The sequence below is a fragment of the Carya illinoinensis genome, chromosome 14, assembly GCF_018687715.1.
Source record: "Carya illinoinensis cultivar Pawnee chromosome 14, C.illinoinensisPawnee_v1, whole genome shotgun sequence".
NCBI lineage: Eukaryota > Viridiplantae > Streptophyta > Magnoliopsida > Fagales > Juglandaceae > Carya > Carya illinoinensis.
Genome location: NC_056765.1, coordinates 3,223,279 through 3,249,596, shown reverse-complemented (window position 1 = coordinate 3,249,596; position 26,318 = coordinate 3,223,279). Strand labels below are relative to the sequence as shown.

The following is a 26,318-nucleotide window of genomic DNA, read 5'->3' as shown; positions in this document are numbered from 1 at the left end:
TTAAGTGGCTCCGTACTGTTTGAAATTGTGGGTGAGTGAAGGACTGTGATTCGAGAAATGGTAAAGGAAGATGTGGGAAATGGGAAGAGGATGATTCCGAGGAATCTACTGAGAATCGACCATGGAAATGGAAACTATTAGAATAATGTGAGTTTGACAAAGTTTGGGATCAAACCAAATTGGGGAATATGTGATCTTTGAACTCCTAGGAAATGGGTCTATAATATTGTAACTTGGGCTCGGGTAGTCTTTGAATGCAGGCCATTGGATTAAGGTCAGTTTACAAATGTCAACAATCAAGAGGTTAAGATCATTTTGTCCTTTTTGGCTGTGCCAACAAGAAATTCATAGGTGGTATTTTGCTTATATACTCAATGAAGATACTTCGGATTTTAGACAATATTAGGGAATTTGTGATTTTGAAATCCTACGAAATGCCCAAAGTTATCATTGGCTGCAAAGTTAGATGACAGATATAAAAACAAGGACCCTGCTATAAGGATGTAGCCCGAGAACCCACCAAATAACTCAATTCTTTTCTTTATTTATTTTTTTATATTCTTAAATAGTTTTTTTTTAAAGAAAAAAATTCACAATATCATTAAAAAAATACGTACTTAATCATTAAGTAAAAAATAAAAATCATCATTCGGGACACACTTTAGACTGGTCATTTCCCTAAAAACAACGCATGCCAACTCACAAATAAAGAAGTTATCTTGTTGTCATGCACTCGGGCTTGTGCATTTTCAGCTTGTGAAAAGAAACAAAAGAAAGAATGTGTAAAGAGTGGTCTCCAATGGATTCGCCCATCCATTGAGATCACCATCCATTGAGATCACTAGCACACACCTCTTTGCACACATTTCCAGTAGATGAAGTGTGGAGTCGGTATTTAAATTCAACACCTTTATTTTGACATTATGTGAAATTATTATTTATAATATTAACTTAATATAATTTAATATAATGAAAATATGTAAATTTAATTATTTATATTTATCTTAATATTGAAAATCCTAACAACTACACTTTTTAAATAAGTGATTTTTCCTTGATTCGAGTATACAAAGTAAAAAATAAGATTGGGGCCATATGTCGTTTCCATGATAGACAGTCCAAATCACAAACAGGTGTAGTGCAATTAAAACAACTACTCATTAATGGGGTCCATATAAATTTCCTTTTCGAAGAAATGAACTTGTACTTACAATGCGGAGAAATTCACTTATCTGTATAAAGCCTAAAATGTAGGAAAAGAACAATGATAATTGGACACAGCGCAAAGAGCTCACGGATACTCCACAAGGAGAATAGATAAAAGAGAAATAGTAATGCTACATACAGTTATTTTTATGTACTTTCTGCGTACTTTATTGATATGATTGATTTGATTAAATTTTTTTTAATATCCAACCAATCATATCACTGGAGTACACAAAAGAGTGTACAAAAATGACTGTACTTAGAATTTTTGAAAGAGAAAATGGACATTAGTCCTCAATATTTTGTCTGAAAATGCAACGGCATAACCAACAATTGTGTCGAGAGGGCCAATTTTTTTATTATATAATATATTTATATAAAAAATAATGTTAAATATAGGGCTCTACACTTCTTTTGGAAAAAAAATAAAGTTCATCATTAAAAAATAATAATTACAATATATTTTTCATATAGATTATCGACATTAAATAAATTTTTTTATATTTTCACTCTGGATTCCACATTAAAAAAATCAAATAGTGTATAACAGAAAAATTTGAGATTCATATTAATAAGTTTATTATTTTTCCTAAATTTGATTTTAATTTTAGAAAAACCACATCCTTGAAAATAGATAATATATAGAAATTAAAGAAAATTTTGGCATTATAAAAAAAAATGGAGAGAGACATTTCTAGGTATATTGAAATTAAAAAAAAAAAAAATTAGAGAGCATATGGAGATTATAATTTTGTAGGGGGCCATTTTCCATATTTATAGAATTATGCGAAAATGTTAAAACAACTTCTTTAACTCCTAAAAATGTATCTTAAAAATAATCTTATAAATTGATACGGTTTGATATGATATGTAAAATTTTAAAATTACTCTTATTATAAAGTAGATCTAAAATATTATATGAGTTGCATTAGTGTGTAAATTTACTTTTGTAAAATCTTTTTATGATTGTCACACTTCTCAAACAATGAATTAAGATTTTTTTTTGGTTTGGTAGATGAGAATCTCCTGAGATGAGATGATTATCTCATATAATCATTACAATTTTTCTTAATTTCTATATAAAATATAATAAATAATTTAATTTTTTTAAATCTTAAAATAAAATAATATTTTATTTAATTTTTAACTTCCATCTTATCTCATATATGTAACCAAACAGATCTTAAAATTAGGAGTACACATCGGCCTACCTGCTGAGCATTTGAACCCAATCCGATCTGACACGCAGTAATTGACATGGCAACCTGACTGGAAGAGAGAAAGTCCCCTTTTTTTTTGAAAAAATCTTCACAACCTCCCAACACCCCACACTCCACATTTTTTTTAATTTTTATTATTTTAATTTTTATTAAATATTTAATATATAAATAATGAATAAAAGAATTAAATTAATTTAAAAAGAATAAATTCAAAAAAAATATTAAAAAATTAAAAAAAAAAGTGAAGTGTGGTGTGTTGGGAGGTTGTGTAGCATTTCCCTTTTTTTTTTCGTTTCTAGTGGGTTTGGGTGTATAGGGAAGAAGGAAATGATGTCTCTGAGACTATACACTCATTACGTCACAAAATTTTTATTTTTATTTTTTCCCACTATACATAAAATTAAATCATATTTACAATTTACTTAAAATTTATGAGTTGAATGAATATGTGCATTTTCAAATTAAGAAATGTATGGAAATGAAAGATATCAATTAATTAGTTTAAGCCTAAAGTAGACCGGAAAAATAATAATAATAATAATATAAAGAGAAGGAAGAGCATCATGGACAATTATGATATATTTATATAATATAAGGAATTGATTTAGAATTTTTTTATTATTATTTTCTCCTTTACTTTCTCCTTTTTTTTCTCTCTTCTGTCGTGGTTTAATCCTACAATGCTAATGAAAATAGTCAAAAACTCAGTGAAATGGATGAAAGTATGAAACAGTAAAATGTAAATAATGAAAACACTAAAATTAAGTGAACTCGATTGATTATTATTGAATAAAGTATTAGAGTGCACCAGATGTTAGAGAAAAAGTCGAAAAGAAATCGTCTCTCTTCAATATGTATTTCAGTAATTGTTTTCCACACATTTACAGAGCAATGCAGTGAGCTATTTATAGAGTACATTCCTCTCAACTATTGGTCCACCTGTACATTCGGTTTTGAATAATTTCTTCTAGAATTTATAAGATACTACAGCAGAGGAGCATGTGCGTTGTGGGGTGATTTCTTTATGGTCAGATTGTGATGTTGCCGTGTTGGTCTTCCTGTGAGGCATCTCTGTTGTTCGCCTTATCAGCCCCCCTCGATGCAAGCTGCACTTGAGTGAGAGTGAGGCTTGATCGTAGTTGTGAAAACCGAGCTGAAGACAAAGCTTTTGTAAAAATGTTAGCAAGTTGACCTTTGCTGGAGATAAAAGATACACGAAGTGTTTTAGCAGCCACTATTTCTCTAACAAAATGATAGTCAAGTTCGAGATGTTTAGTACGAGTATGTAAACTGGGTTGAGAGAAAGATATGTAACACCCAAGTTATCACACTATAATGTGGGTGCTTCTTCTAGAAAAATACCTAATTCTTGTAGAAGAGATTATAACCACAGAATCTCACAAGTACTATTTGCCATAGCCGTATATTCGACTTCAGTGGAAGACCATGCTATAGTGGGCTATTTCTTGGAGCCCCAAGAAAGAAGATGAGAACCAAGATAAATACAATATCCTCTCGTAGACTTACGGTCATCCGGGCACCCTGCCCAATCAACATCGTAGAAAGTAGACAACTTAAGAGAAGATTTCAAGCCAAAGTGAAGACCAAGATTTTTGGTGAGCTGAAGATAACGAAGTATGCGTTTTATAGCTTGTCAGTGGGACAAACGTGGATAATGCATGAATTGACATACTTTGTTGACAGCAAATGAGATGTCGGGACGAGTAATAGCCAAATACTGTAAACTACCTACAATGCTTCTATACAAATGAGGATCCTTAAAGGTAGGTCCATCAAGAGTAGTAAGTTTTATAGAAGCCGAGAGAGGAGTTGAAACAGGTTTCAACTTATGCATGTTTGTATGAGAAAGCAAGTTTGAAATATATTTAGACTGAGACAAGTAAAGACCAGATTTATTTCGGACAACCTCTATGCCTAAAAAAAATGCAATGGTCCAAGATCCTTAACAGGAAAAGAAACACGTAAAGCACAGATGAATTGGGATATTAACACAGAGTTTGAACCGGTGACAACAATATCATCTACATAAATTAAGACATAAATGAACTCAGATTTATTTTTAAGAATAAACAAAGAGCTGTCTGATTTAGAGGCAGTGAAACCAAGAGTGAGCAATCAATCTGAGAGCTTAGAGAACCAAGCTCTAGGAGCTTGCTTTAAGCTATAAATCGATTTTCGTAACTTACAGACGTGATGAGGGAGCTCGGGATTGACAAACCCAGAAGGGCCATTTATGGGTAACAGTAAGAGAGAGGAGGAGACGGATGTTGACTGGTTTTACAACCCGACTGAAGGTTTCCGTATAATCAAGACCGGGTTGTTGATGAAAGCCTTTAGCGACAAGGCGAGCCTTGCGCTTCTCAAGAGACCCATCTGCCCGGCGTTTTGTTCTCAAAACCCACTTGGAACCAAGCAAATTGTAGGTGGAAGAGAAGGGTACGAGGTCCCATGTCTGATTTTGGAGAAGGGCATCAAATTTAACAACCATGGTAGCCCTCCATTCAGGATGTCTATGAGGATGGTTTTTCGGGTATAGAAGAAGAAACATAGGAGGTGAGGTTTGGTTTTAAGTTGCTGGTTTGAGTGAGAGAGGTGGAATGTTTGGATGGCCATGGGATGGTGCCATCAGTTCTTACACGAGGACAATATGTATGAGTTTTGGCACGGGTTAGCACCCGGTGATGAGAAGAGGAAATGGCGTTGGTGGGTGTTGCAGAAAGTGAAGGAGATGAAGGAGTTAACTCAGGAGAAGAAAATGACGACGTGCTGTAATGTGTTTTAGGTTTAGTGGAATGAGATGAAGATGATGTGTTTGGACTGTCCGGGCAAATGTGTGGACTTAGGTGAGTGTGTGGGCTGGATGAGTTTGTGTAAGTGTTCGGGCTGGGTGAGTGCTGGCTAATATGAGAATTGAAATTAATTTCAGGTGCAGGTTGTGACTTTTGATTGTGTGGACTTAGGTGCGTGTGTGGGCTGGATGGGCTTGTGGAGGTGTCCGAGCTGGGTGAGTGCTAGCAAATATTAGAGTTGGAATTAATTGCAGGTGTTGATTGTGACTTTTGATCGTGTATTGGAGACAAATGTGAAGCGGGCTGGATGCGAATAAAAGGATTGAAAGGAGGTGGCGTAGACTGAGAGACAGATTTAGAAATGGAAGGAATGGATTGAGCCGTGGTGAGGAAAGGGGAGGTGGACTCATCGAAGCGCACATCTCGAGAGATATACATTCAACCAGTAGGTAAATGGAGACAAAAATAGCCTTTATGATCAGGACTATATCCTATATAGACACAAAGTTATGACCGAAAATCCATTTTATGACGATTAAAAGCACGAAGATTTGGCCAACAAGCCACACCAAAAACACGTAAAAAATTGTAGTCGGGAAGTTTGTTGAAAAAAACTTCAAAAGGAGATTTGTCAGAGAGGATGGTAGTAGGCATTCTATTTATTAGATATATTGAAGTTTGAAAAGCTTCAAACCAATATTTATGAGGAATTGAAGCATGGGCAAGGAGAGACAAACTAGTCTCAACTATGTAGCGATGATGCTGCTCAACAGTTCCATTTTGAGCATGAGTATGGGCACGTGAGTCGGTGAGTTATACCATATAATTGAAAAATTGGACGAAGGGGTTGAAATTCACCACCTCAATCCGTTTGGACCGAAGCAACATTGGTGGAAAATGTGTTAGTCACGTAACGTTAAAAAGCTAAAAAAATTGTAGAAACATTGGACTTAGTTTGAAGAGGAAAGATCTAAATATATTTCGAGAAATCATCCACAATAGAAAGATAAAAACGACAATCGTTTGAGGAGAGCATAGGTGCAAGTCCCCAAACGTCTAAAAACAAAAGTTGAAATGACTTTGAAGAATGAGAAAATGATGGAGGATGAGGTAATGCATGAGATTTAGCTTGAGAACAAGCTGAACAAGTATGAGATGCAAATTTGTTTATTACAAGAAGCTGAAATTTGTGAATGGTAAGCGTAGTGGTCCGTGATGACAGGTGGCTGAGACGAGCATCCAAAGTTGAGAGGAGGCACGTTCACCAAGATAGGCTTGAGGAGATGGTTTGGATGAAGATGTGGGTGGAAGCGGAAGAACATAAAGACCATCCTTAACGGGACCTTGAAGCAGCACCTCATTGGTTTGTAGATCCTTCACAAGAAAAGAAGAAGAATGAAACTCAAAGAAAACAGGATTATCAAGACAAAATTGACGAACAGAAAGTAAATTTTTAGTAATCAAAGAAACGTGCAAAAGTTTACTGAGAATATAAGTTCCAGAAGTAGTGGAGAGATGAGCGAAACCAGTGTTGTGAATGGGAAGAGTTGTGCCATCACCAATGCTGACTTGCTTGGGACCTTGATATGCCATAGAGTCTAAGTTAAGATTTTCAAAATCTGCAATAAAGTGGTTGGTAGCAGTAGTGTCTGGGAACCAGTAAGTGGATGAAGAACTAGTAGGCTGTAGTGAGGTGAAGTTTGCTGTAAGAGATGAGGGGGGTGAGGCTTGATAGGATTGATTCAGGCGATTATAACAAGTAAGAGCCATGTGACCCACTTTTTGGCAGATTTGACAAACGAGCCTTGAGTCAGGCCGAGGAGAATGTGGAGATGGAAGAAGACCATGACTAGTTCCTCTACCGCGATGCCCACCATGGGAAAAATTATTTCTCCCACGTTGGTACTACCCATAAACCATTTTAGTAGCGGAGGTATTTGCAGAAATGGTGGTTGAAGACAAAATATTATGATTTTGATGAACTAAACGAGATTCATGATTTAAGAGATAACTAAAAATCTGCTGAGGAGAGAGAGGTTCAGGACGAGTAGTGATGGAGGTAATTATAGACTCATAGTCAGACCCTAACTCAGCAAGAAGATAAACAATGAATTGAGCAGAAGAAATGGACTAACCAGCAGCACTGAGTGAGGCTGAAAGAGTTTGAGCCTTGTTGTAATATTCTGTGATGGATTCGATGCCCTTTTTCAAGGTTGCAAGTTGATAATGCGACTGAAAAAGATGGGCCGCATAAATATTTTGTAATGTGGACCAGACCTCAGCCGAAGTACTACAAGTCAGTACCTGCGCAAGGACTATATTCGAGAGTGAGGAATTAAGAGCAGAAAGAATAAGTTGGTCTTGAAGCACCCATCGCGTGTACTCAGGATTTACAAAGTTGTCAACCATCTGAGGTGGAGGAGTAGAGGAACCATCAACATGGGAATATAGTTGATGACCCTTCAGGAAAGGAACAATTTGAGCTTTCCAAAGAAGGTAATTATCTTTGGAAAGCTTGATGTTGATGGAATGATTTGTAGCTGATATTATAGTGGAGGTAGGGACGGGGTTAGGAGCTAGAGGTGGAATGGGTGGGGAAAGGGATGAGTCAGTTTCTGAGTTGGGTTTTTCGGATGCCATGAGAGAATAAAAACGTAGAAATGAAAAACTGAAAAGATGAGAGAAGAGAGATTTTTTTTTTTTTTTTTGAAGGAAGAGACGTTAGCCTTGGCTGGCTCTGATGCCATATTGAATAAAGTATCAGAGTGCACCAGATGTTTGAGGAAAAGTCGAAAAGAAATCGCCTCTCTTCAATATGTATTTCAGTATTTGTTTTCCACACATTTACAGAGCAATACAGTGAACTATTTATAGAGTACGTTCCTCTCAACTATTGGTCCACCTGTACATTCAGTTATGAATAATTCATTCTAGAATTTACAAGATACTACAACAGAGGAGCATGTGTGTTGTGGGGTGATTTCTCTATGGTCAAATTGTGGTGTTGGTCTTCCTGTGAGGCATCTCTATTGTTTGCCTTGTCAATTATTAACAAGATTTCACGTGGGAGCCAACAATGTTACCTGCTCAGAAAATCAAACTTGTAAAGGAACATGAAAAGGTTCTCTTCCATCTATCTCTGTCTATCCTGGCTTCACTGAATCTAGAAAAGAATGGATTATTAACCAAAGATGATCTTTAAAAATATCCGCTTTTCAAGGACAACAATAATTCATGAAATTTTCAACAAAAAGGGATATTCTACAAGAAATATGATATGGAAGAAATACAGCTAGTATCTTCACCCTAATTTAATCCACTTTTGCCCTTTGAGTTATTTTTGCTAGTATTTTATTTGAGAAATCTAACTTATTACCCGGTCATTTGCTTATTGATCATGATGACCTAAGCTAATTCTCAACATCATCAATCAACACTCTTTTATTTGAGAACGGCACAGAGACTTATATATGTGTATATATATAGTGTGCATGCATATAATATTGCAACAAGACAGATGATCAACATCATCACTAGAACCTACAAGTGCCAATTCTCCATGCCACCCTCTCTGCCCTCAGCTTGCCACAACTGCCATATTTTCAGAAAGTCAAAATCAAGAACAAGACGCTTGATTTGGGAAACAAACAAATCAAATAAACATCGGTTCGATTGCCGAGAAAACGTGATTTGGTTGAAGATAGACCCTTTTCTCCAAGCAGAAGGATTCGTGACTGTAGTAATCCTAGTTTATTACAGGGGAGATATCATGTTGGCTATCGCCCTGCCAAATGCAAGCCAAGAGCGAGGATGTAAGCGCATACTTTCTTATCAAGGATGTTGACTCAGTCATAGGACTCCTACTAAATTATGTTGTGTCTTATTAACATGGTATATTTGAACCTACTTGTCGCCTCCGAGTGTTTATTGAGTGATGCCAATGTTTCACCAAACTTCCAACAAAAGCTATTGGAAGTTCTATTTTAATATTATGGCAAAGTCCCCATTTGTGTTTAATGAATCATCTATTTGAATCCAAAGAGACTGGTGAGCAGAGGCTACTCTTTACCTGTATCAGTTGGCCTTCAATTGATAGGGATTGCTTCAAGTTGAAGTTAAAGTGTATTATTTTCAGAATAGGCTTTTACCTCTCTATACTGACATCTAATGCAAGCTAATAAATCAATATGTTTTTATTTTATGAATTGGAAAATTGCAGTTTAATAACGTTGGTTAGTGACAATTTAGCAAGCACACAAATATATATATTTTTATCAATAGCAAGCAAACAAATATATCAATATGTAGCAGAACACTTTCTAAACCATTGTACCCTTTGCAATTTCCATTTTTGTAAACATGGCAAACCGAAACATTACGCAACAATTAGTTGATTGGCCAGGAAATGAAGAACCATATGAAATGGGGGCTTTCTTACCTACAATAAGTAGTGATAGGCTTGGAGAGCCCAATGACCACGACAATATCCACCACTTGGAAAATGGGTCTATGAGGCTTTCATAGTCTGAATCAATGAATCTCCAACACCTACCAACCTTTATTTCTATCCATTCTCTTCTCACACTCCAATGCAATGCAGACCAACCCTAATGCCATTTTTCATACCAAAACTCTTGTTGGGGTTGCAAGTTCGATAAAAAAAATGTTGGGTCCTACTTGGCATCCTCTTGAAATGAAATATGGGTATGCCCTCTATGATACTCGAAAATGGTACCTATCACTTGGGTGCTTTATCTGCTGTTATTGAAAAAAGCAGATCGAAGCTTAGCATTTGACTACTTCTTCCTTGGTGCTGACACATAAGAGATTTCTACAGGCAGGGGGATTCCAAACTCTTCATCTTTGATCCCTTCCTCACAGAAAATGAGAAGATGAGTTGAACGTCAGTGCTTCTTCCTCATCGCCAGTCTTCTCTGGCTCTTTGAGAAGGAATTAAACAATAACAAATGAAGAGAAGGAATAAGAGATGACGAACAAAGGGAGCAAAGGCGACGACTACATCGACGAACTGAGGTGATGATAATGAGGAAGAGAATAGGGAGGGCTAGCTGTCTAAGGTTTGATTTGGATTCTATGTTTAAATCATGACATTAGGCGGGTTGCTCAGGTTAAAACCAGCATTTTATGGGTTCGACCTGAACATTAGTTTAAGGAAAATGACAGGGCCACCGCTGGTGGCTCTGCTGGGGCCACCGCTGGCTTTATTTTATTTTTTTTTAATTTTTTTTAATGATTAAGTAATTTTTTTATAATATTATTATAATTTTTTTATATTTTTTTAAAATGTTTAAAAATATTAAAAAATAATTTAAAAAAAAATCAAAAAGGCAAAAAATTTTTTTTGCTTAACGGTGACTTCCAACGGAAGCCACCAACAGTGCCTGTAGCACCGTCCTTAGTTTAAACTGTATTTAGCAACTAGATCGAGTCAGGCCATTCGGGGGGCCAGACTTGCGGTTTTTCTACACAAGCCTTACTTAAAACAAGAATTTGAATTAGAAATCTCAACTCTAATATACATTATTTGGCTGCTTTGTGCAAGAACAGTAGGAGTTTTGCTCATCCACACCAATCATGTAACCAATAATTGGTCGAATGAGATTTTCCTCTACTTGTTTTGGTCGGGATTCGACAAGAGTGAAAAGGGGACATCTTTTAGTGGGATCTTGTACATGTTTGAAGACACTTCGAAGTGTGCACGAAACTTTTCACATACAAGATTTGTTGTCTATTCAAATTTCAAATTTTGCACAATTTATTTAAAAAAATAAATACTTTAATTACATAAAAAATAAATTTATAAAGTGACGTGATTTAATGTGTGATATTAGATTATAAAATTATTTTTATCGTAAAAACTTAAAATATATTTTAGAAATTATATAAAATCACTTCATTTTATAAATATAAATTTACTTTTTCACAATTCTTCTTCTTTAAGGATTCTAAGTCTAAGTTTTATAATTTTAGTATTTTAAATAGTAAGTATTAAAGACATAATAATAAAATTTTATTTTATTTGTAATTATTTTTGTATATTTTTGTATAAACTTTATGAATAATGTTTTAATCACGTTTATAAACTATATATTTTTAAAAAATACGTAAAAATAATTATATACTTAAGTCATAAATTAAGGGGAATCTCAAATTCAAACGTCGGCGTTTAACGTTGACTCTTGTTAACTAGATGCACGACGGTCCAGACTCGAGACGGAAAGGCTTGTTTTTGACAACATGGCAGAACCCACCGGATAGAAACAAATCCGGACTACCCAAAAAGGCCCGGTTTCAACGCCCCGAAAATTCTCTGGCATTCCTTCTTCCCGACGTTCCACCCTCTACCTAACTACTGCCATGGTTTCTGTGACCTGTGAGGAAAAATGTCCAAGGCGAACCTCAATTTCCCTTCCGAACCTTCACTCTCCAACTCGTTCATGTCTCAGAACCAGCTCATCGACTCGCTCACCTCCCACATCTCCCTCTATGGTTCCCGCTCCAGCTTCCACTCCCCAAACCCTAATCCTAACCCCATCAGGTCCGCCATTCTCAAATGGTTCTCATCTCTCACTGTACACCAGCGCCAAGCTCATCTAACGGCCGTCGATTCCAACTTCGTACGACTCCTCTTCCAGATGCTCCGCAAAGTCCGCACCAATGGCCACGGCTCCTTCATCATCCTCCCCGACCTCCCCTCACATGACCTCCCCGGCCTCTGCTTCAAGAAGTCACGCGGTCTCCTCTCCCGCGTCGCCGATTCCAACGAGTCGGAACGGCTACTCTTCGACTCGATTCGGTTCTTTGCCTCCTCGGAAGGCGAAAACATCAACGAGTGCTCGTGTTCGATCAAGAATGTCGACACGGTGACGGTTAGCGAGGAGTTGGTCGAGAATTTGGATAGGTTCGTGAATACTATGGATGAAATATCGAATAGGGGCTTCTTGAGAGGTGAAGAGACCGAGTTGGGATCGGATTGGGTGGAATTGGAGTGGTTGAAGGCGAAAGGGTACTATACCATGGAGGCTTTTGTGGCGAATAGGTTGGAAGTGGCGCTGAGGCTGGCGTGGATGAATTGTAATAATGGGAGGAAAAGAGGAGTGAAGTTGAAGGAGAAGGCAAGTGCGGCAGGCGTTGCGGCCAATGTGTTTTGGAGGAAGAAGGGCTGTGTGGATTGGTGGGTTAATTTGGATACCGTGACTAGGAGGAAGATTTTGACATTGGCGTTGGGGAAATCAGCAAAAGCTTTGGTATTTTTCTCGGGAACCTTGTTTATTTCTTTATCTTCTCTATGTGATTTTCGTCTACGTTGTACCATGTGGGAATTTATCTGTAGTTAAGAATGCATTTTCTTTTTAGGAATAAAAGTCGATTCGTTGTACTGGCAAAATATCATGGCTTTAAATGTTGTGTGGTTAACTGGAGAAAAAGATGAGATATTTCCAGGAGAAATATAATTCAATTGTCAATTATATATTTAATATTCATTAATTGAGAAGTGGAAATTATATCCAATAGGAGGGATGGCTAAGAGTAAAAAGAATGTTGCAGATTTACCGTTTATGGGCTTATCTAGTAACTCATCTAATTTGGCCATCTGGCAAAGTTGCGAAGTATACAAAGTTGTTAATCCCAATCCGTGGTTTTTAGGGTAAATATGAGAATTTGTATAACATACAGAATGTAATGATCTTTATATCCTATTATATTTCTTATTCTTTTGCACTGATCAATTTTTTTTTTTCCTTCTTTAGCAAAAATATGTTGTGTTTTTTGTGAAATAACACCAGCATTCTAAGTTTGAGAATTTTTGGAATGCACAGAATTGTCCCTTCATTGATTCTTTTTTCCTGAAATTTGAAACTATTGATGGTCACTAGATTGTGCCTTCAATTGAAAGTTGTCTTTGAGTAGGGGCTTTTCTTCTTCTTTTTTATTTTTTATTTTACAATTTCTCGGTCTCAGTTGCCTTCTGCTTCAATATTGTATTTTATATTATTTTCCCCTTACAATGGTAAAGTTTCTTAAGCACCGTAAATTGTGGATTCAGATTGTTTTTATTATGTAAAGGGTATTACAATTAATCTGTTTCTGGTTTTAAACGTTTTATTCCACTTTAGCCTCACTTTTGGTCACTTCTAAGTTTTCAGACTCATGAGATTCTGAAGGGTGCAACTAGTGGTTTGGAGGATGAGATGTGGCTTTTAAGTGCAGGAGTGGAACATCCAGAGAGATACAATCATGCTGTCACAATGCAAAAGACTATCCCCTGTGTCACTGCAGAAGCAGAACTTGGCTCGATCATTACCCCTGCTACTCTTTTGGGCAAACATACTTCCTTAGCCAATGCATTTAATAGCATACTTGTGCTTCAGGATATTATTATGATTATATTCTCATGTCATAGTAGTGTGTATGATAAAGTTAAAGTATTTTTTAGTACACTGGGATCTGTTTGTACCATTTCTGATTGTATATTTAGAAAACTGCGAGGATTTCTTATGGCAGTTTCACTTGATTGCACAAAACTTGAACTTCTGGGAGAGGAAATCAAGAAGTCATCAGCTAATAAATCCAATGAAAAGCTTGGTGCGGTTAGCCGTAGGAAGAAGGCGAGGACCCGCAATATGAAAAAGGTAAGTCCTATTCCCAGGTCATGTCTAGATGATTTTCCTTGTGACAATCCTCTCAAGGTAGGAATTTGGCTAGTCGTTTTATAGAAAGGCAGACATTGATACTATTTAATTATAATTGCTTGGAAAAATATTCCAGGATGTTAATTGTGCAATTGCACATGAACAGAAGGTAGATTTGATGGAGCCCAAAAAGATACCTTATATTCCTCAGGTGAAAGAGAGTTGCAGAGAGACATCAACTGTTCTGGTGGTAGCATTTTTCCTTAATTTGGATCTTACATTTTATAAGTGGTTTACAAGTATTATACTAATGGTTTGGATGGTTCATAATTGCTGGCCTGTCATCAGGAACATGCCCAAGGAATGATGGTTGAAAAAGCTCAAACTTCTTCGAGGAAGAGTAAGAAAGAAAAAAACAAAAATAAAAAATCTGGGTTTAACAATCTTGTGCAAGTGATAAATTTGGAGAGATCAGTCCAGGAAGATACCTCTCACTCTGTTGTTTCTCAGGGTGAGGCAGCAAAGTCTGGTCGAGCATCAGATAATTCAACCGCCCATAATGAAATAGTTGATAATCCAATTGGCAATAATACCCTTGCATCTGATTCAAGTGTTTGTTGTGGTTTTGCTAATGGGCCTGCTAAGGAGGATGATGCCATGGAAAGCATTCAAGGAGCATCTGATATTTCAGCCAGTCAGAATGCAACAGCTGATAATAGAACTGGTAGTAATATCCTTCCATCAAATTCAAGTCTTCCTGGTAGTTCTGCTAATGGGCATAGTGGGGCGGATAATCCCATGCAAAGCATTCGAGGAGGTTATGTTAATGGTTCTAGTGATAGTTTATGTTGTATTGATCCAGAGTGTTATAACTTACCTAACAATAGGCTTGCAAATCAAAGTATATCTTCCAGAATTGAAACCCTAATCTGTAATACAAAGCCTCCTACTATGCCTGCACTGGAGGTTGATACTGTTCTCAGCAATGGAGATATCGATTCTCAGAATTGTGCAAATAGAGGTGAAACTAATGTGAAACTAACTTTTCCTGACAAACCAATCCGACCTTTTGATGTGAAAGAGGAGTCTTTTCAGGTTAGACGTTCAGCGAGTGTAAATACATATGATACTGGACCTTCAAATTCTTCAGAGCGCCCTTCAAATGAGTGGCCCATTGTAGCTCCCTTTTATTTTCCCTCTTTCAACTCACATCTTCCAGCTGCTACTGATCGATTGCATCTGGATGTTGGTCGGAACTGGCATAATCACTTCCAACAATCATTCATACCCACAATTCATCATGCAAGAAACTCTCCAATTGAAGGTGGGTGTAACCCAGTTCTGTCTCGACCATTACCAATGAGTTTAGATTGGCCGCCAGTGGTTCGAAATGCTTGTGGACTGGCTCCATCAGTAACTTGTAATTATGAGTCTGGATTTATCCCAAGGCTGCAGTCTACATATCCACAAGGTTTCACTCCTCACAACTTGCGGCTTAATGCAATGGCCATTGATGATGAAAGGAAGTATTCTGTGGATGTCACAGACTTGGTAACGAATACACAGGAACTAGCAGACGAATGTGATAGCCACTGCATATCAGAGGAGGATGTTGAGGTGCATGCTGTTTCTGGGATGGATTATAATCAATACTTTGGCGGAGGTGTGATGTACTGGAATCCTTCTGATCTTCCAGGAACAGGTTTCTCTCGACCTCCTTCACTAAGCTCTGATGATAGCTCATGGGCTTGGCGTGAGGCTGATATGATTAGGGCTGTTGATGACATGGTTGCATATTCTTCTTCTTATAGTACGAATGGCTTGACTTCACCAACTGCAGCTTCATTTGGTTCTCCTTTTGATCCTTTGGGTGCTGGTGCTCTTGGCTATGTAATGCCAGGAAGTGAAGTACCTGGCAAGATGTTGCATCCCTCTTCAGCATTGGCAGACACGACAGCAGAGGAGGAACCTACTGGTTCTTTGTCCAATTTACCCAGTGATGTTGAAGGAAAGACAGGAGATTCACTTCCTTACCCCATTCTGCGGCCAATCATCATTCCCCCTATGTCTAGAGAAAGATCAAGGTCCGAGTTTAAGCGTAATCCTGATCACAAAAGCCCATGTGTTCCTCCTGCGAGGCGGGAGCAACCTCGGATAAAGCGACCGCCATCACCTGTAGTGCTTTGTGTTCCAAGGGCTCCACGTCCACCACCACCCTCTCCTGTGAGTGACTCCAGAAAACAAAGGGGTTTCCCAACTGTTAGATCTGGTAGTTCGAGCCCAAGGCATTGGGGTGTTAGAGGCTGGTACCATGATGGAAATAACCTTGATGATGCTTGTTTGCGCATGGATGGCACTGAAGTTGTTTGGCCTACTTGGAGAAATAACAATCTTGCAGCTCATCCAATGATTCAGCCTCTACCTGCAACTTTGCTGCAAGATCGGCTGATTGCAATGTCACAGCTGGCTCGTGATCAGGAACATGTAAGTATAGCATTTATGTTATCTCATTTTAAAGTTTACTCATAAAAAAAATGTTATCTCATTCTAAAGTTACTCTGCTTTTCTTCAATGCAATGCATTTATTAGATCGAAATATCTTTATGCAGCCAGATATTGCATTTCCCTTGCAACCACCAGAGTTACAGAGCTGTCCTACACAGAAGGCCTCTCTTTCTTTGATGCACAGCCTCCTTCATGATGAGATTGACTCATTCTGCAAGCAGGCATCTTGATTTTTTTTTTCCCTGTTACTACAAATCATTGTTCTAATTTTTGTCATCGTTATCAAGATAGTAATTTCTTTTCAATTTTCCATTGAAAACTTGTAGCTTTGTCGTTATAAGTCCTAGTCATATATGTGCAAGAAGTTATTGATTGTTTGAATGATATGGTGGCATGCAAGGTTGCTGCTGCAAATATGGCCAGGAAGCCCTACATCAATTGGGCCATCAAGCGGGTTACACGATCTCTCCAAGTCCTATGGCCAAGGTCCCGGACAAATGTATATGGTTCAAATGCAACTGGTTTGTCCCTGCCAACGAGTGATGTGGACCTCGTGGTTTATCTCCCTCCAGTGAGGAACCTGGTAAGAGTTGTCTTGATTCAATTATTACTTTTTCTGGTGCTATTACTTTCATCGTAAAACCTTATCTAAAAGAATAATGCTTTAGGAACCTATTAAAGAAGCCGGGATATTGGAGGGACGTAATGGCATTAAAGAAACATGCCTTCAGGTATGTTAGAACTTTTTTTTTTTTTTTTTTTTTTGAAACATTAGTATTTCGGTAGTTTTGCCTCAACGACCTTACCACTACTCCTTTTTTTTTGTTTTTTTAATTTTATTTTATATCAGAGGAAAAGAGAGGACAACAATGTTCAGTTTCAAGAAAATTTAATAGCAACATGAAATTTGCAAAATTGCATTGACATACACCCTTTTGATCAAGATTCTTGTAATTTTCACTGATAACAAGCACTGAAATTCCATTATGAGTACGTGAGCTTGAAGTGACAGCAGAGCAAGTAATCCCCACTTTTTATTAACAATGTGAACTTTTTTCCCTGGGATGCTAACTTCTGCAGACATTTTGTTTTAAGTTACTTCTGTTGTTGCCAATGGAAGAATATTGTATGTGGAGTCATTGACTTGCAGATTAGAGTCAAATTTGCAATTAATAAAGACTCATTGACTGATTATTAGATGAGAAGATATGTTAAATTAAAGGCGGCAAATTTCACTATAGGTTATGTATTAGATGGAATTAGTGTTCTTTTCTTCATGATGTTCAAACGCATTGCCATCAGGTAAAAAGAATGTTCTTACCTTAGATGGAACTGGTGTTGTAATTTTATTTTGTTCTTGAGCTATTATGTTGGCAATTGAGCTGTTAATTTTCTCCCATTGTCTTCAAGATCTGTGAAATTGCTTTTGTGGTGTCTATTGAATTGCTGCCAGCCTGCTATTGCCTGTTGGAAGATTGAGATTTTGTTGTATTGGTCTTTCAGCATGCAGCCAGGTATCTTGCAAACCAGGAGTGGGTAAAAAATGACACTCTTAAGGCTGTGGAAAATACAGCTGTAATGCCTCTTCTTTTGAGCTATGCCATTTTTTCTTTTCTCTAATGTTAGCCACTTTTTATCTTCATGGATCTTATCCTACTGGCCCCTTTGCTGTTAGATACCTATCATTATGCTTGCGGTGGAAGTTCCTCATGATCTTGTTACCTCTTCTACCTCTAATGCACAATCACCTAAGGAGGAGATAAGTCATGTAACCGGTGAACAAGGCAATGATGCTCATTCTGATGCGGTTGTTTTTGAAGATTCTGCTCCTTCTGGTACTAGATGCATGCAGACAGATCATGTTACTAATAATGATTCAAAATCAGTTCGACTTGACATCAGTTTTAGGTCACCATCACATACAGGACTCCAAACTACAGAACTGGTAATCTTTTTGGACTATGGATAGTTATTGGACTATGTACATATTCTCCCATAATGGGAATTTTGATGTGAGATTGGTTGAAGTTAATTACATAGGTTCAATAAACTCTAGGAATATAGTTAGATAGAAGATATTGTTTTTATGAACTACAGATCAATTTGGTTGATGTTTTCAATTGAAGGCTTTGGATGTGAACAGGTACCTGTCTTAACTATAGGAAATCAATATTCTAAAACCATGGTTGACGTTCATTATTCACCGTACCATCTTTGGAATGATGTGAAGATGTAGCTTCTGTTTTTAATATCATACTACTGGAGATATGCAGTCTTATGGTGATGCTGTAGTCATGTCAATTGATTGCTTGCTTGAGTTTCATAATGACAAATTGAATTATTCTTTGTGGAAATACCTTTGCCAGAGCAGGATATGCACGCCTATATAAGAAACAAATTTTAGTTATGGATCCTAATAGTACTTGAGGTTTGGAAGTATTGTATACTATGTGTCGTGCATGTTCTTGTGAAGATAGGCTACTTATAAAAATTAAATAAAGTTCCTTGTGAAACTAGGCTTATGTTTTTTTGATAAGTAAAACTATATTAATATCAATAGGCGTAACTAAGTACACTGACTGTATGCAAGAGAGAACACCTAGCCCATAATAGAGAGCCCCTAATGAACATCACCCAAAGAGGGAGAAATTAGAAACCTATCCAATATACACCAAGCCCTATTGGGACAAAACAAGCTTTCCCAAAGCAAAGCAAGTCACTGTAACTACCCCAAACCTTTGTTTCCCACACAATTAATACTCCACCTGAATGACTTATTGATATCTCTTAATTGTGATTGGCTGGGCTGGTTTGGAAATGTTATATGAAGATTAGTATGAAAAAGAAAATTATCCTCCCCTCCTCCTAGGTACTCCCAAGCAACCAAAAAAATGGTCAATTTGCCAAAACGTCACATTGAATGACAGATGTTTCATCAGCTCTTTATGTTCGGTGGCCTTCATCTTTTTGTGTTTTCTACATTGACTTGATGCATTTCCCATAATAGTGTTTCTGAAGGGTTTTTTTATTTTTATTTTTTATTTTATTTTATTTTTATGCCACATTGTATTCAACATATTATTCATTTCTGTTACAGGTTAAAGAGCTGACTGATCAGTTTCCAGCTGCTACACCCCTTGCTTTGGTACTGAAACAGTTCTTGGCAGATCGCAGCCTGGACCAGTCATATTCTGGTGGTTTAAGTTCCTACTGTTTGGTGAGCATTGCTACATTTCTCATATTCTTTGAACTAGCTTGATCCATGACCAAAAAACCTCAACAAAACATTTTAAATTCTACAAAGTGAGATCCTCGTTACGGTACAGCCTAGTGGTCATAGGGTGGTCAGCTTGGGGTGGGCTGTCGATTCATACATCTAAAGTTTGATTTTGCACTAAGAATCCCCGAGTTACTTGATATATGGTGGGTGGAATCATGAATGCGTGCCTTGGCAAGGTTCCACATCATTGAAAAAAATCTATGAAGCAAGATGCATATTCCTCTTTTGGTTGGTCTTTTAGTTTTGACATTTTCTTGTCAAGGATAAAAAGGAATAAGTAATAGTGATCCTGCATGTTTTTGCATTTCACTGTGTCGTTCTTTGCAGGTGTTACTGATTATACGTTTTCTTCAGCATGAGCATCATCTTGGCCGGCCTATTAACCATGTAAATACCAATATTTCACCACTGTTTGTTTTCCATTAATGATACGTTACATGCCTTTTATATCTTTGGCTCTTTTAACCCCGATTTACTATGTTTATCAGTTATAATAAAAATTCTTCTAAAATTTTGTTTAATTAGCTTGACACTAGACATATTAAAGTTGTCTGTGGTAAGTCAATGAGATATTATTTAGTAGATACTTCATCCTCCTTGAAGATCTTATTTGTACAATATTTTGTTGTATGTTATTGAGGGTGTATTTTACATGCTTGTATACAATAGTTTGTGCTGAAAGGCATTATCCTTTAGAGGCATAGGATGTGCTGGCATTTTTGCCTGCGCTGGTATTTTCCTTGAGTTACTTTTCTCATGAATACCAGTAATATTTCTGATGTTTACTTCCTATAAAAAATATATATATATTTCTGATGTTTACTACCTATAAAAAATATCTCTGCTGTTTACCTTGGGAAGGCTTGTGTAATGATAGAGTTTGGAAACCATCTGGGTGAGGAAATATTGATCACCCTTTAGAGATATGCTATTCCTTTATCTTTTGAAACCATGATTTATCAAACACGCTTGAGCAAACTTACTATTTAGGAATATTTGTCTTGGAGTGACATTGGTATTTTCTTTGGATTAAAAGCCACCCAGACAACAAGCACCTAATTCATTGGAATCTCCTTGCTTCCCTGAAACGGAACAGTGTTAATTTATTGGTTGCCAATGACCTCTGTGCTAAATTGCACCCCCACCCCTAATAAGAGTGGGATGGTAAAACTGATGGATAAGCCTCAGTTAAAGCTTAAATTAATAAATAAATCCAAAATGTGTTCCATCCCTATTTGCAACAGCCAATCAGAAAACCACTGCAAGGCCTTGAGTTCTATAATTTGAATATTCAAATTTCCTGTGCCTTGGTCATACGCAATGTTTACATCCGTAATTTTCCTATTTGTTCTTGCAGAAATTTGGAAGTCTTCTGATGGATTTTCTATATTTCTTTGGGTAAGTCAAATGCTGATGACAAAGTTTGTCTATTGATTATTGAAAGTGATTTGTGAAATTGACTATGCAATTTGATTATAGAATTATTTAATATTACAACACATTGTATTAATAGATTAATTACAGTTTATAATCTAATCTCTGATTTTCCAGCAATGTGTTTGATCCTCGCCAAATGCGCATTTCGGTACAGGGGAGTGGAATTTATATGAAAAGGGAAAGGGGTTGCAGGTAATAGCAGCACTCTTTGCTTTCTATGTGGAATTTATGAGTGACATGGATTCCCCTGAAATTTATCTTTTATGTACTATTTTAACAATCTGTTTAATCTTGTAGCATTGATCCAATACACATTGATGATCCTCTATTTCCAACAAATAATGTGGGGAGAAATTGCTTTAGGATACATCAGTGTATTAAGGTACGCCAGTGTTCCTTGTCGAAATCATAACCATGATAGAAATAGTGTGCGCTTGGCATGATGATCAAAGAAAGTGATCAGACTCTAAATTGACCTGTAGGCATTTTCAGAAGCCTATTCTGTCTTGGAGAATGAGCTTACATGCATTCCTGATTATGGTGATGCATGTTCGATGCCGCCATTTAGATTGCTTCCAAAAATCATCCCAAGTATTGATCTTGTATAGGGATTCTCACTAGCTGGAGAGTTGTGATTGGAAGGTATTTTTCAAGTCATTAGATAGAGATTTACTGATTTCGGAGTTATGGAGTTTTTTTAATTTCATATTCCCATTTATTTTAACTTTTGCCTTGTCATTTATGTAGAAGAAAGTAAAAACATCAGAATAATATTAAAGCAGTCGAAATGGAATAATGAAGTTTTAATAAATACAGAAGATCTGGCAGATGAGCTGCATGATTTGGATTAGATTTTTGTTGTTTGTATTCACTGATTATGAATTGTATAATGCTTCAATTAGGAGGGTGTTGCTTATTGTAACGCCCCAATGGAAGGCCCAAACCACATGGCCTATACTCCAAAAGGACTAGTCAATGATACAATTGGAACCCCATTGGAACCTTATAAAGAGCAAAAACTTTTCCTTCCCAAGCAATATGGGATCCCATACACTACCTACCCATATCCTTATCATATGGGGTATCACAATTGGCTCTGATACCATTTGTAACGCCCCAATGGAAGGCCCAAACCACATGGCCTATACTTCAAAAGGACTAGTCAATGATACAATTGGAGCCCCATTGGAACCTTATAAAGAACACAAACTTTTCCTTCCCAAGCAATGTGGGATCCCATAGACCACCTACCCATATCCTTATCATATGGGGTATTACACTTATCCACGTCTGATCTAACAAAAGTTGAATGGTTGGTACTTATTTCATACAGTGGCTGAAAATGATATGTTGAAATCCTATGGTTTTGATCCACAGTGTGTATATATGTTAGAAAACATGAAAAAGTGATGACTACCACCATTTATTATTGGGACATCGATGGTGACTTGATGATATCTTCATTGGATTTATTTACTCTTCTGCGTACCAAGAGGATTGTTTGTTAAATATTGTCTTATGCCAATTATCAAAAAAAGAAAAGAAAAGAAGTATTGTCTTATGCCGTGAGTGTTGTCTGTGGTTGAAGTGTATTCATTTGAATATCTTAGGAACATATTAGTTTTTAAGGGAATTTTTGGAATGTCACTGGAAAGAGTGCTTTTCTATTTCCCTTTTAGTCAAGGAAGGATGGAGAACAACGGTGCTTTGATGTTCCTTGTGGTTAGCATTGATTTCGTTTTGTCCTTGGTACTTTCAGATATCTTTGTTCTTGAGACACTAGTTTCATTGGGGAAGTCCATGATTTCCTGTAACAGTACGCCACAACAGGTTTTGTTAGCCTTTGTTTTTGCTGAGATATTGTACGGTCTACATTGCTTAACTGCTTTCTGTTATTAGTTGTAAAGCATCCTTTTTGCTGTTCCGGCCTTGTACACTGGATTATTAGCTTAAGAAAATAACTTCCATTGGGATGGGGTGGCTGTACACCCCTTTCCCATTGATTTTACTAAAAAGGCCTACTGCACCAAATTACCTGTTGGTTTTTCCATCCAAACCCTAGATGGAAAAGCTGTGGATTTTTTTTTTTGTAGAATGAAATTTTATTGAATCAAGTAAATAGGCATAGGCCAAGTATACTGGAAGTAGACAAAAGTGAATGCCTAGTTACATTTTAGGAAAATATGAAACTAGCAATGAAAATGCAGAGGCTTCAGCATTGTTGACAGCGGCCTCTTAGTCAGAGGGAATTGGATTTTAATTATTGAATCTTGTTTGTGGCCCGGTTGTAATCTCATATTCTGCTATTCTCTATGAAAGCTCTGATTTATTGGCAAAGAGATGAAGAAATAGATTTATTATTCCATTCCAATCGATCCAAGAATGAGAAAAAGAGCTAATGCCATTTTAATTGAAATACACATGGTTTTTTTATTTTTTGCAAAAATAGTATTCTTGGCATTCTTGCTTTTTTGATGATCTCCATACAGAATAAAAAACTCAGGAATTACCAAATATGGGATTCTCTACCAAAGCCACGGGGTATCAATATGATTCATAAAATCTTCAATTACTTTGTCAAGAAATTTGAGTGCTTAGGACATCTTGTTTTGTGATTTAAACATTGCTTCAAGAGCACAGAATTAAAGAGGCCCTGTGCTTTACATATATGATGCTGGTCCTTTTTCTTCACATTTCTTTGCATTTATTTTTCAGTTGAAACTTGGATATAGCTGGCAGGACTGCTTCCATGTTTAGCAAGGTTGAACTTATCAGACCTGGAGCTGCCATCATATTCCTCAAAAGGTACTACATGTCTTCATGTAGTCTTTAGGTGCACTTGGTATATAGAACGTGTACCTTTGGTTTCACCTGTTATTTTTATTTGTAAATTCTTACTACAAATAATAAAAAAAATTATGTTAAAAATTGTTAGCTACAGAAAACTCAAGGGCTTGGCTCAAGTGGTAAGAGCCTTGGTCTTAGTGGTATGCTCCCTCCACCTTAAATGTTTAAAAGCTCTTGGGTGCAAACAATTTCTAGGTGCATCGGACTGGGGAAATTTTTCCTTATATTACAGGAGGTGCACTAGTGGAAACTACTTGTTGAGGGCCTGTGCGCCTCCGGATTAGTTGGGACTTGTTCTAGGACACCCAGTGCCAATGATAATAATAATAATAATAAGTTTTAGTTACAACAAACTCGACTGTTCACAGTTTTTTTCTTCCTTGAGTGTCTGTAAATGCTGATTTATTTTGCTAAAATAAAATCTGAATTAGTAAATGTGGTTCCTGACAATAGTCAAAAGTTTATGTTTGTTTTACATGTTAGGATGTAATGATTCACTCTAATAACATTCCTAGACTGTTGTAAGCTTTTGTACTGCTCAAGAATTTGTTTAATGCTTAGTTATCGACAAGGTCACTGTGGTGTTGCAATGTTAGTTGGTAACTTTATCCTCTACTGCCTGTATAAGCCTTCAAGTTTACCAATGCTCTAACCACCAGTAAGTATCAGAGCACTGATTCCAAGCAACTTATCTAAATAGGTGCATGTTAAAAGCTGCCGATGTTGACAACACCTTAGCCCCACCCATTGCTTATACATGATTGCACTGGTGTTGTAAGAAGTGAATGTCTTGTTTCTTTGCGGATAGTTACTAAACTAGTTCTATTTTCAGGACTCTGGCATCAAAGAACAGCTGTTACTTGCACTCCACCGTCCAAGTTCATAGAGCTGTTCTGGACTAGTCACTGCTACCACCACGGCTCCTACAGATGAAGGTTCAGCCAAGAGCACAAACAATAAGCTGTTTCAATTTCTACTAATGTTAATCAAGGTACCCTGGACTATACAGTAATTATAACTTTTGTCCATCCTTGTTTTGTTGCTCTTTGCTTGAGTCTACAGTTAAGGTGCTGTTGTTAAAGAGGACAGCGTTGAGTATGTCGTGGACCAGAGAGAGGGCTCGACTGTTTATATGCATGAAGTCTGAAGAACAAGTTGGATTGAACAGTAGTACTTGACAATTTTGAGATCTTGATTTACCTATCATTGGCTTTCTAAATCAATCAAGAGCATGGAATGTTGTTGATGATGCTGAATGCAGCAGATTCAAATTAATAGACTGGAATGTTCCTGATGTTGATATTACCTATGATCACAAGGAAGGTTGGGTTGGTCCATAGCAGGCTGGCCGTTAAAGAAAGAAATTCACCAATATATGGTCATCCCTGCTTATAATTCTTGGAACCTCTACCAGTTTTTTGGAAGCCAATGTGATTGTCAACTTATTGATTTTAGATCTTTTCTGCATAATATGAGAAATGGAGTAGGTTTATTTATTTTCAAGTACCAAATCCCATTGTATGAAAGTGGGAAATCTATGGGGTGTGCGCGCACGCATAGATGGGCTTCATAGAATCGAGATATTATTTTATTTGATTGGCACGAGTACACAGGTTGTCGGCAAGAAGTTTTCGGCTAATTCAAAGGAAAATTCTTTCAGTCCGATGGCGTTTAAAAATTGTTTGCACTCAAGAGGATTCGAACTTTAGACATGAAGAAAACATACCGCCAAGACCAAGGACTTGCTAATCCCTATGGGTTGTAGAAGCAGCGAGATTATTACTAGGATTCTATTTTTAACATTGTTATTGGGGAAAATTACTGTACTGTGATTTTAATTTTTCATGAATGGTACTAGATCTTTGAAAAAGCTTATAACCAGTAGCTATAGTTATGGTAATGTTTCAAATCGGTACTTCCGTTCTTCTGGCAGGAAATGTGCCATATCAGCTCAGACGACACCGTATCTAGTATGAACAGTAAAAAATGATAAAAAAAGAATTAAATAATATAAATATATAAATCTAAGAAACATAAAACAAAATAAAAAATAAAAAAATTTAGTAAACATTAAAAATTCTATAAAAAACTAAAGTTAAAAAAATCTATAAACTAAAATTTAGAAGACATTAAGAATTTCTAAAACACAATTATTAAAAAATCTATAAACAAAATTATTGCAATTTTTTCTTTTCTTTTTAAATTCATTGAAAATTACTTTTTTAGCCATGAAATTAAAAACAAAATATGTATGGTCGGTCAATTAATCGGTCTCCCAGGCAATTTCCATAATAATTTATCCTTGTTATTAATATTCTCTTTTTTACCTGTTGCTAGTACGTCATCTGATGTACATGCT

The 26,318-nt window shown here is 36.6% G+C and overlaps 1 protein-coding gene across 8 annotated transcripts; it reads left to right on the top strand.

Annotated features, from left to right (window-relative positions):
• Positions 1-11,472: 11,472 nt before the first annotated feature.
• Positions 11,473-25,455, top strand: LOC122294585. 8 transcript variants are annotated; one of them, XM_043103459.1, is made up of 19 exons: positions 11,474-12,504; positions 13,405-13,890; positions 14,027-14,140; positions 14,239-16,374; positions 16,500-16,616; positions 16,796-16,978; positions 17,064-17,126; positions 17,899-17,970; positions 18,071-18,340; positions 19,493-19,612; positions 20,003-20,062; positions 21,033-21,073; positions 21,227-21,304; positions 21,410-21,494; positions 21,595-21,754; positions 22,872-22,942; positions 23,828-23,917; positions 24,792-24,894; positions 25,022-25,455. In XM_043103459.1, the coding sequence occupies exons 1-15, from the start codon at positions 11,641-11,643 to the stop codon at positions 21,718-21,720; spliced, it is 4,815 nt and encodes a 1,604-aa protein (XP_042959393.1). In that variant the 5' UTR covers positions 11,474-11,640; the 3' UTR covers positions 21,721-21,754; positions 22,872-22,942; positions 23,828-23,917; positions 24,792-24,894; positions 25,022-25,455. The 8 variants fall into 8 exon arrangements, with proteins under 8 accessions (XP_042959397.1, XP_042959398.1, XP_042959393.1 ...); XM_043103461.1 differs by lacking the exon at positions 22,872-22,942 and having other exon boundaries at positions 14,027-14,101; XM_043103457.1 differs by lacking the exon at positions 22,872-22,942.
• Positions 25,456-26,318: the final 863 nt, after the last annotated feature.

Coding starts and splice junctions, on each gene's coding strand:
- LOC122294585 (XM_043103457.1), top strand. CDS start 11,641: ATGTCCAAGGCGAACCTCAATTTCCCTTCCGAACCTTCACTCTCCAAC. Junction 18,341..19,492: donor GACTCCAAACTACAGAACTG/GTAATCTTTTTG, acceptor TTTCTGTTACAG/GTTAAAGAGCTGACTGATCA. Junction 19,613..20,002: donor GTTTAAGTTCCTACTGTTTG/GTGAGCATTGCT, acceptor CGTTCTTTGCAG/GTGTTACTGATTATACGTTT.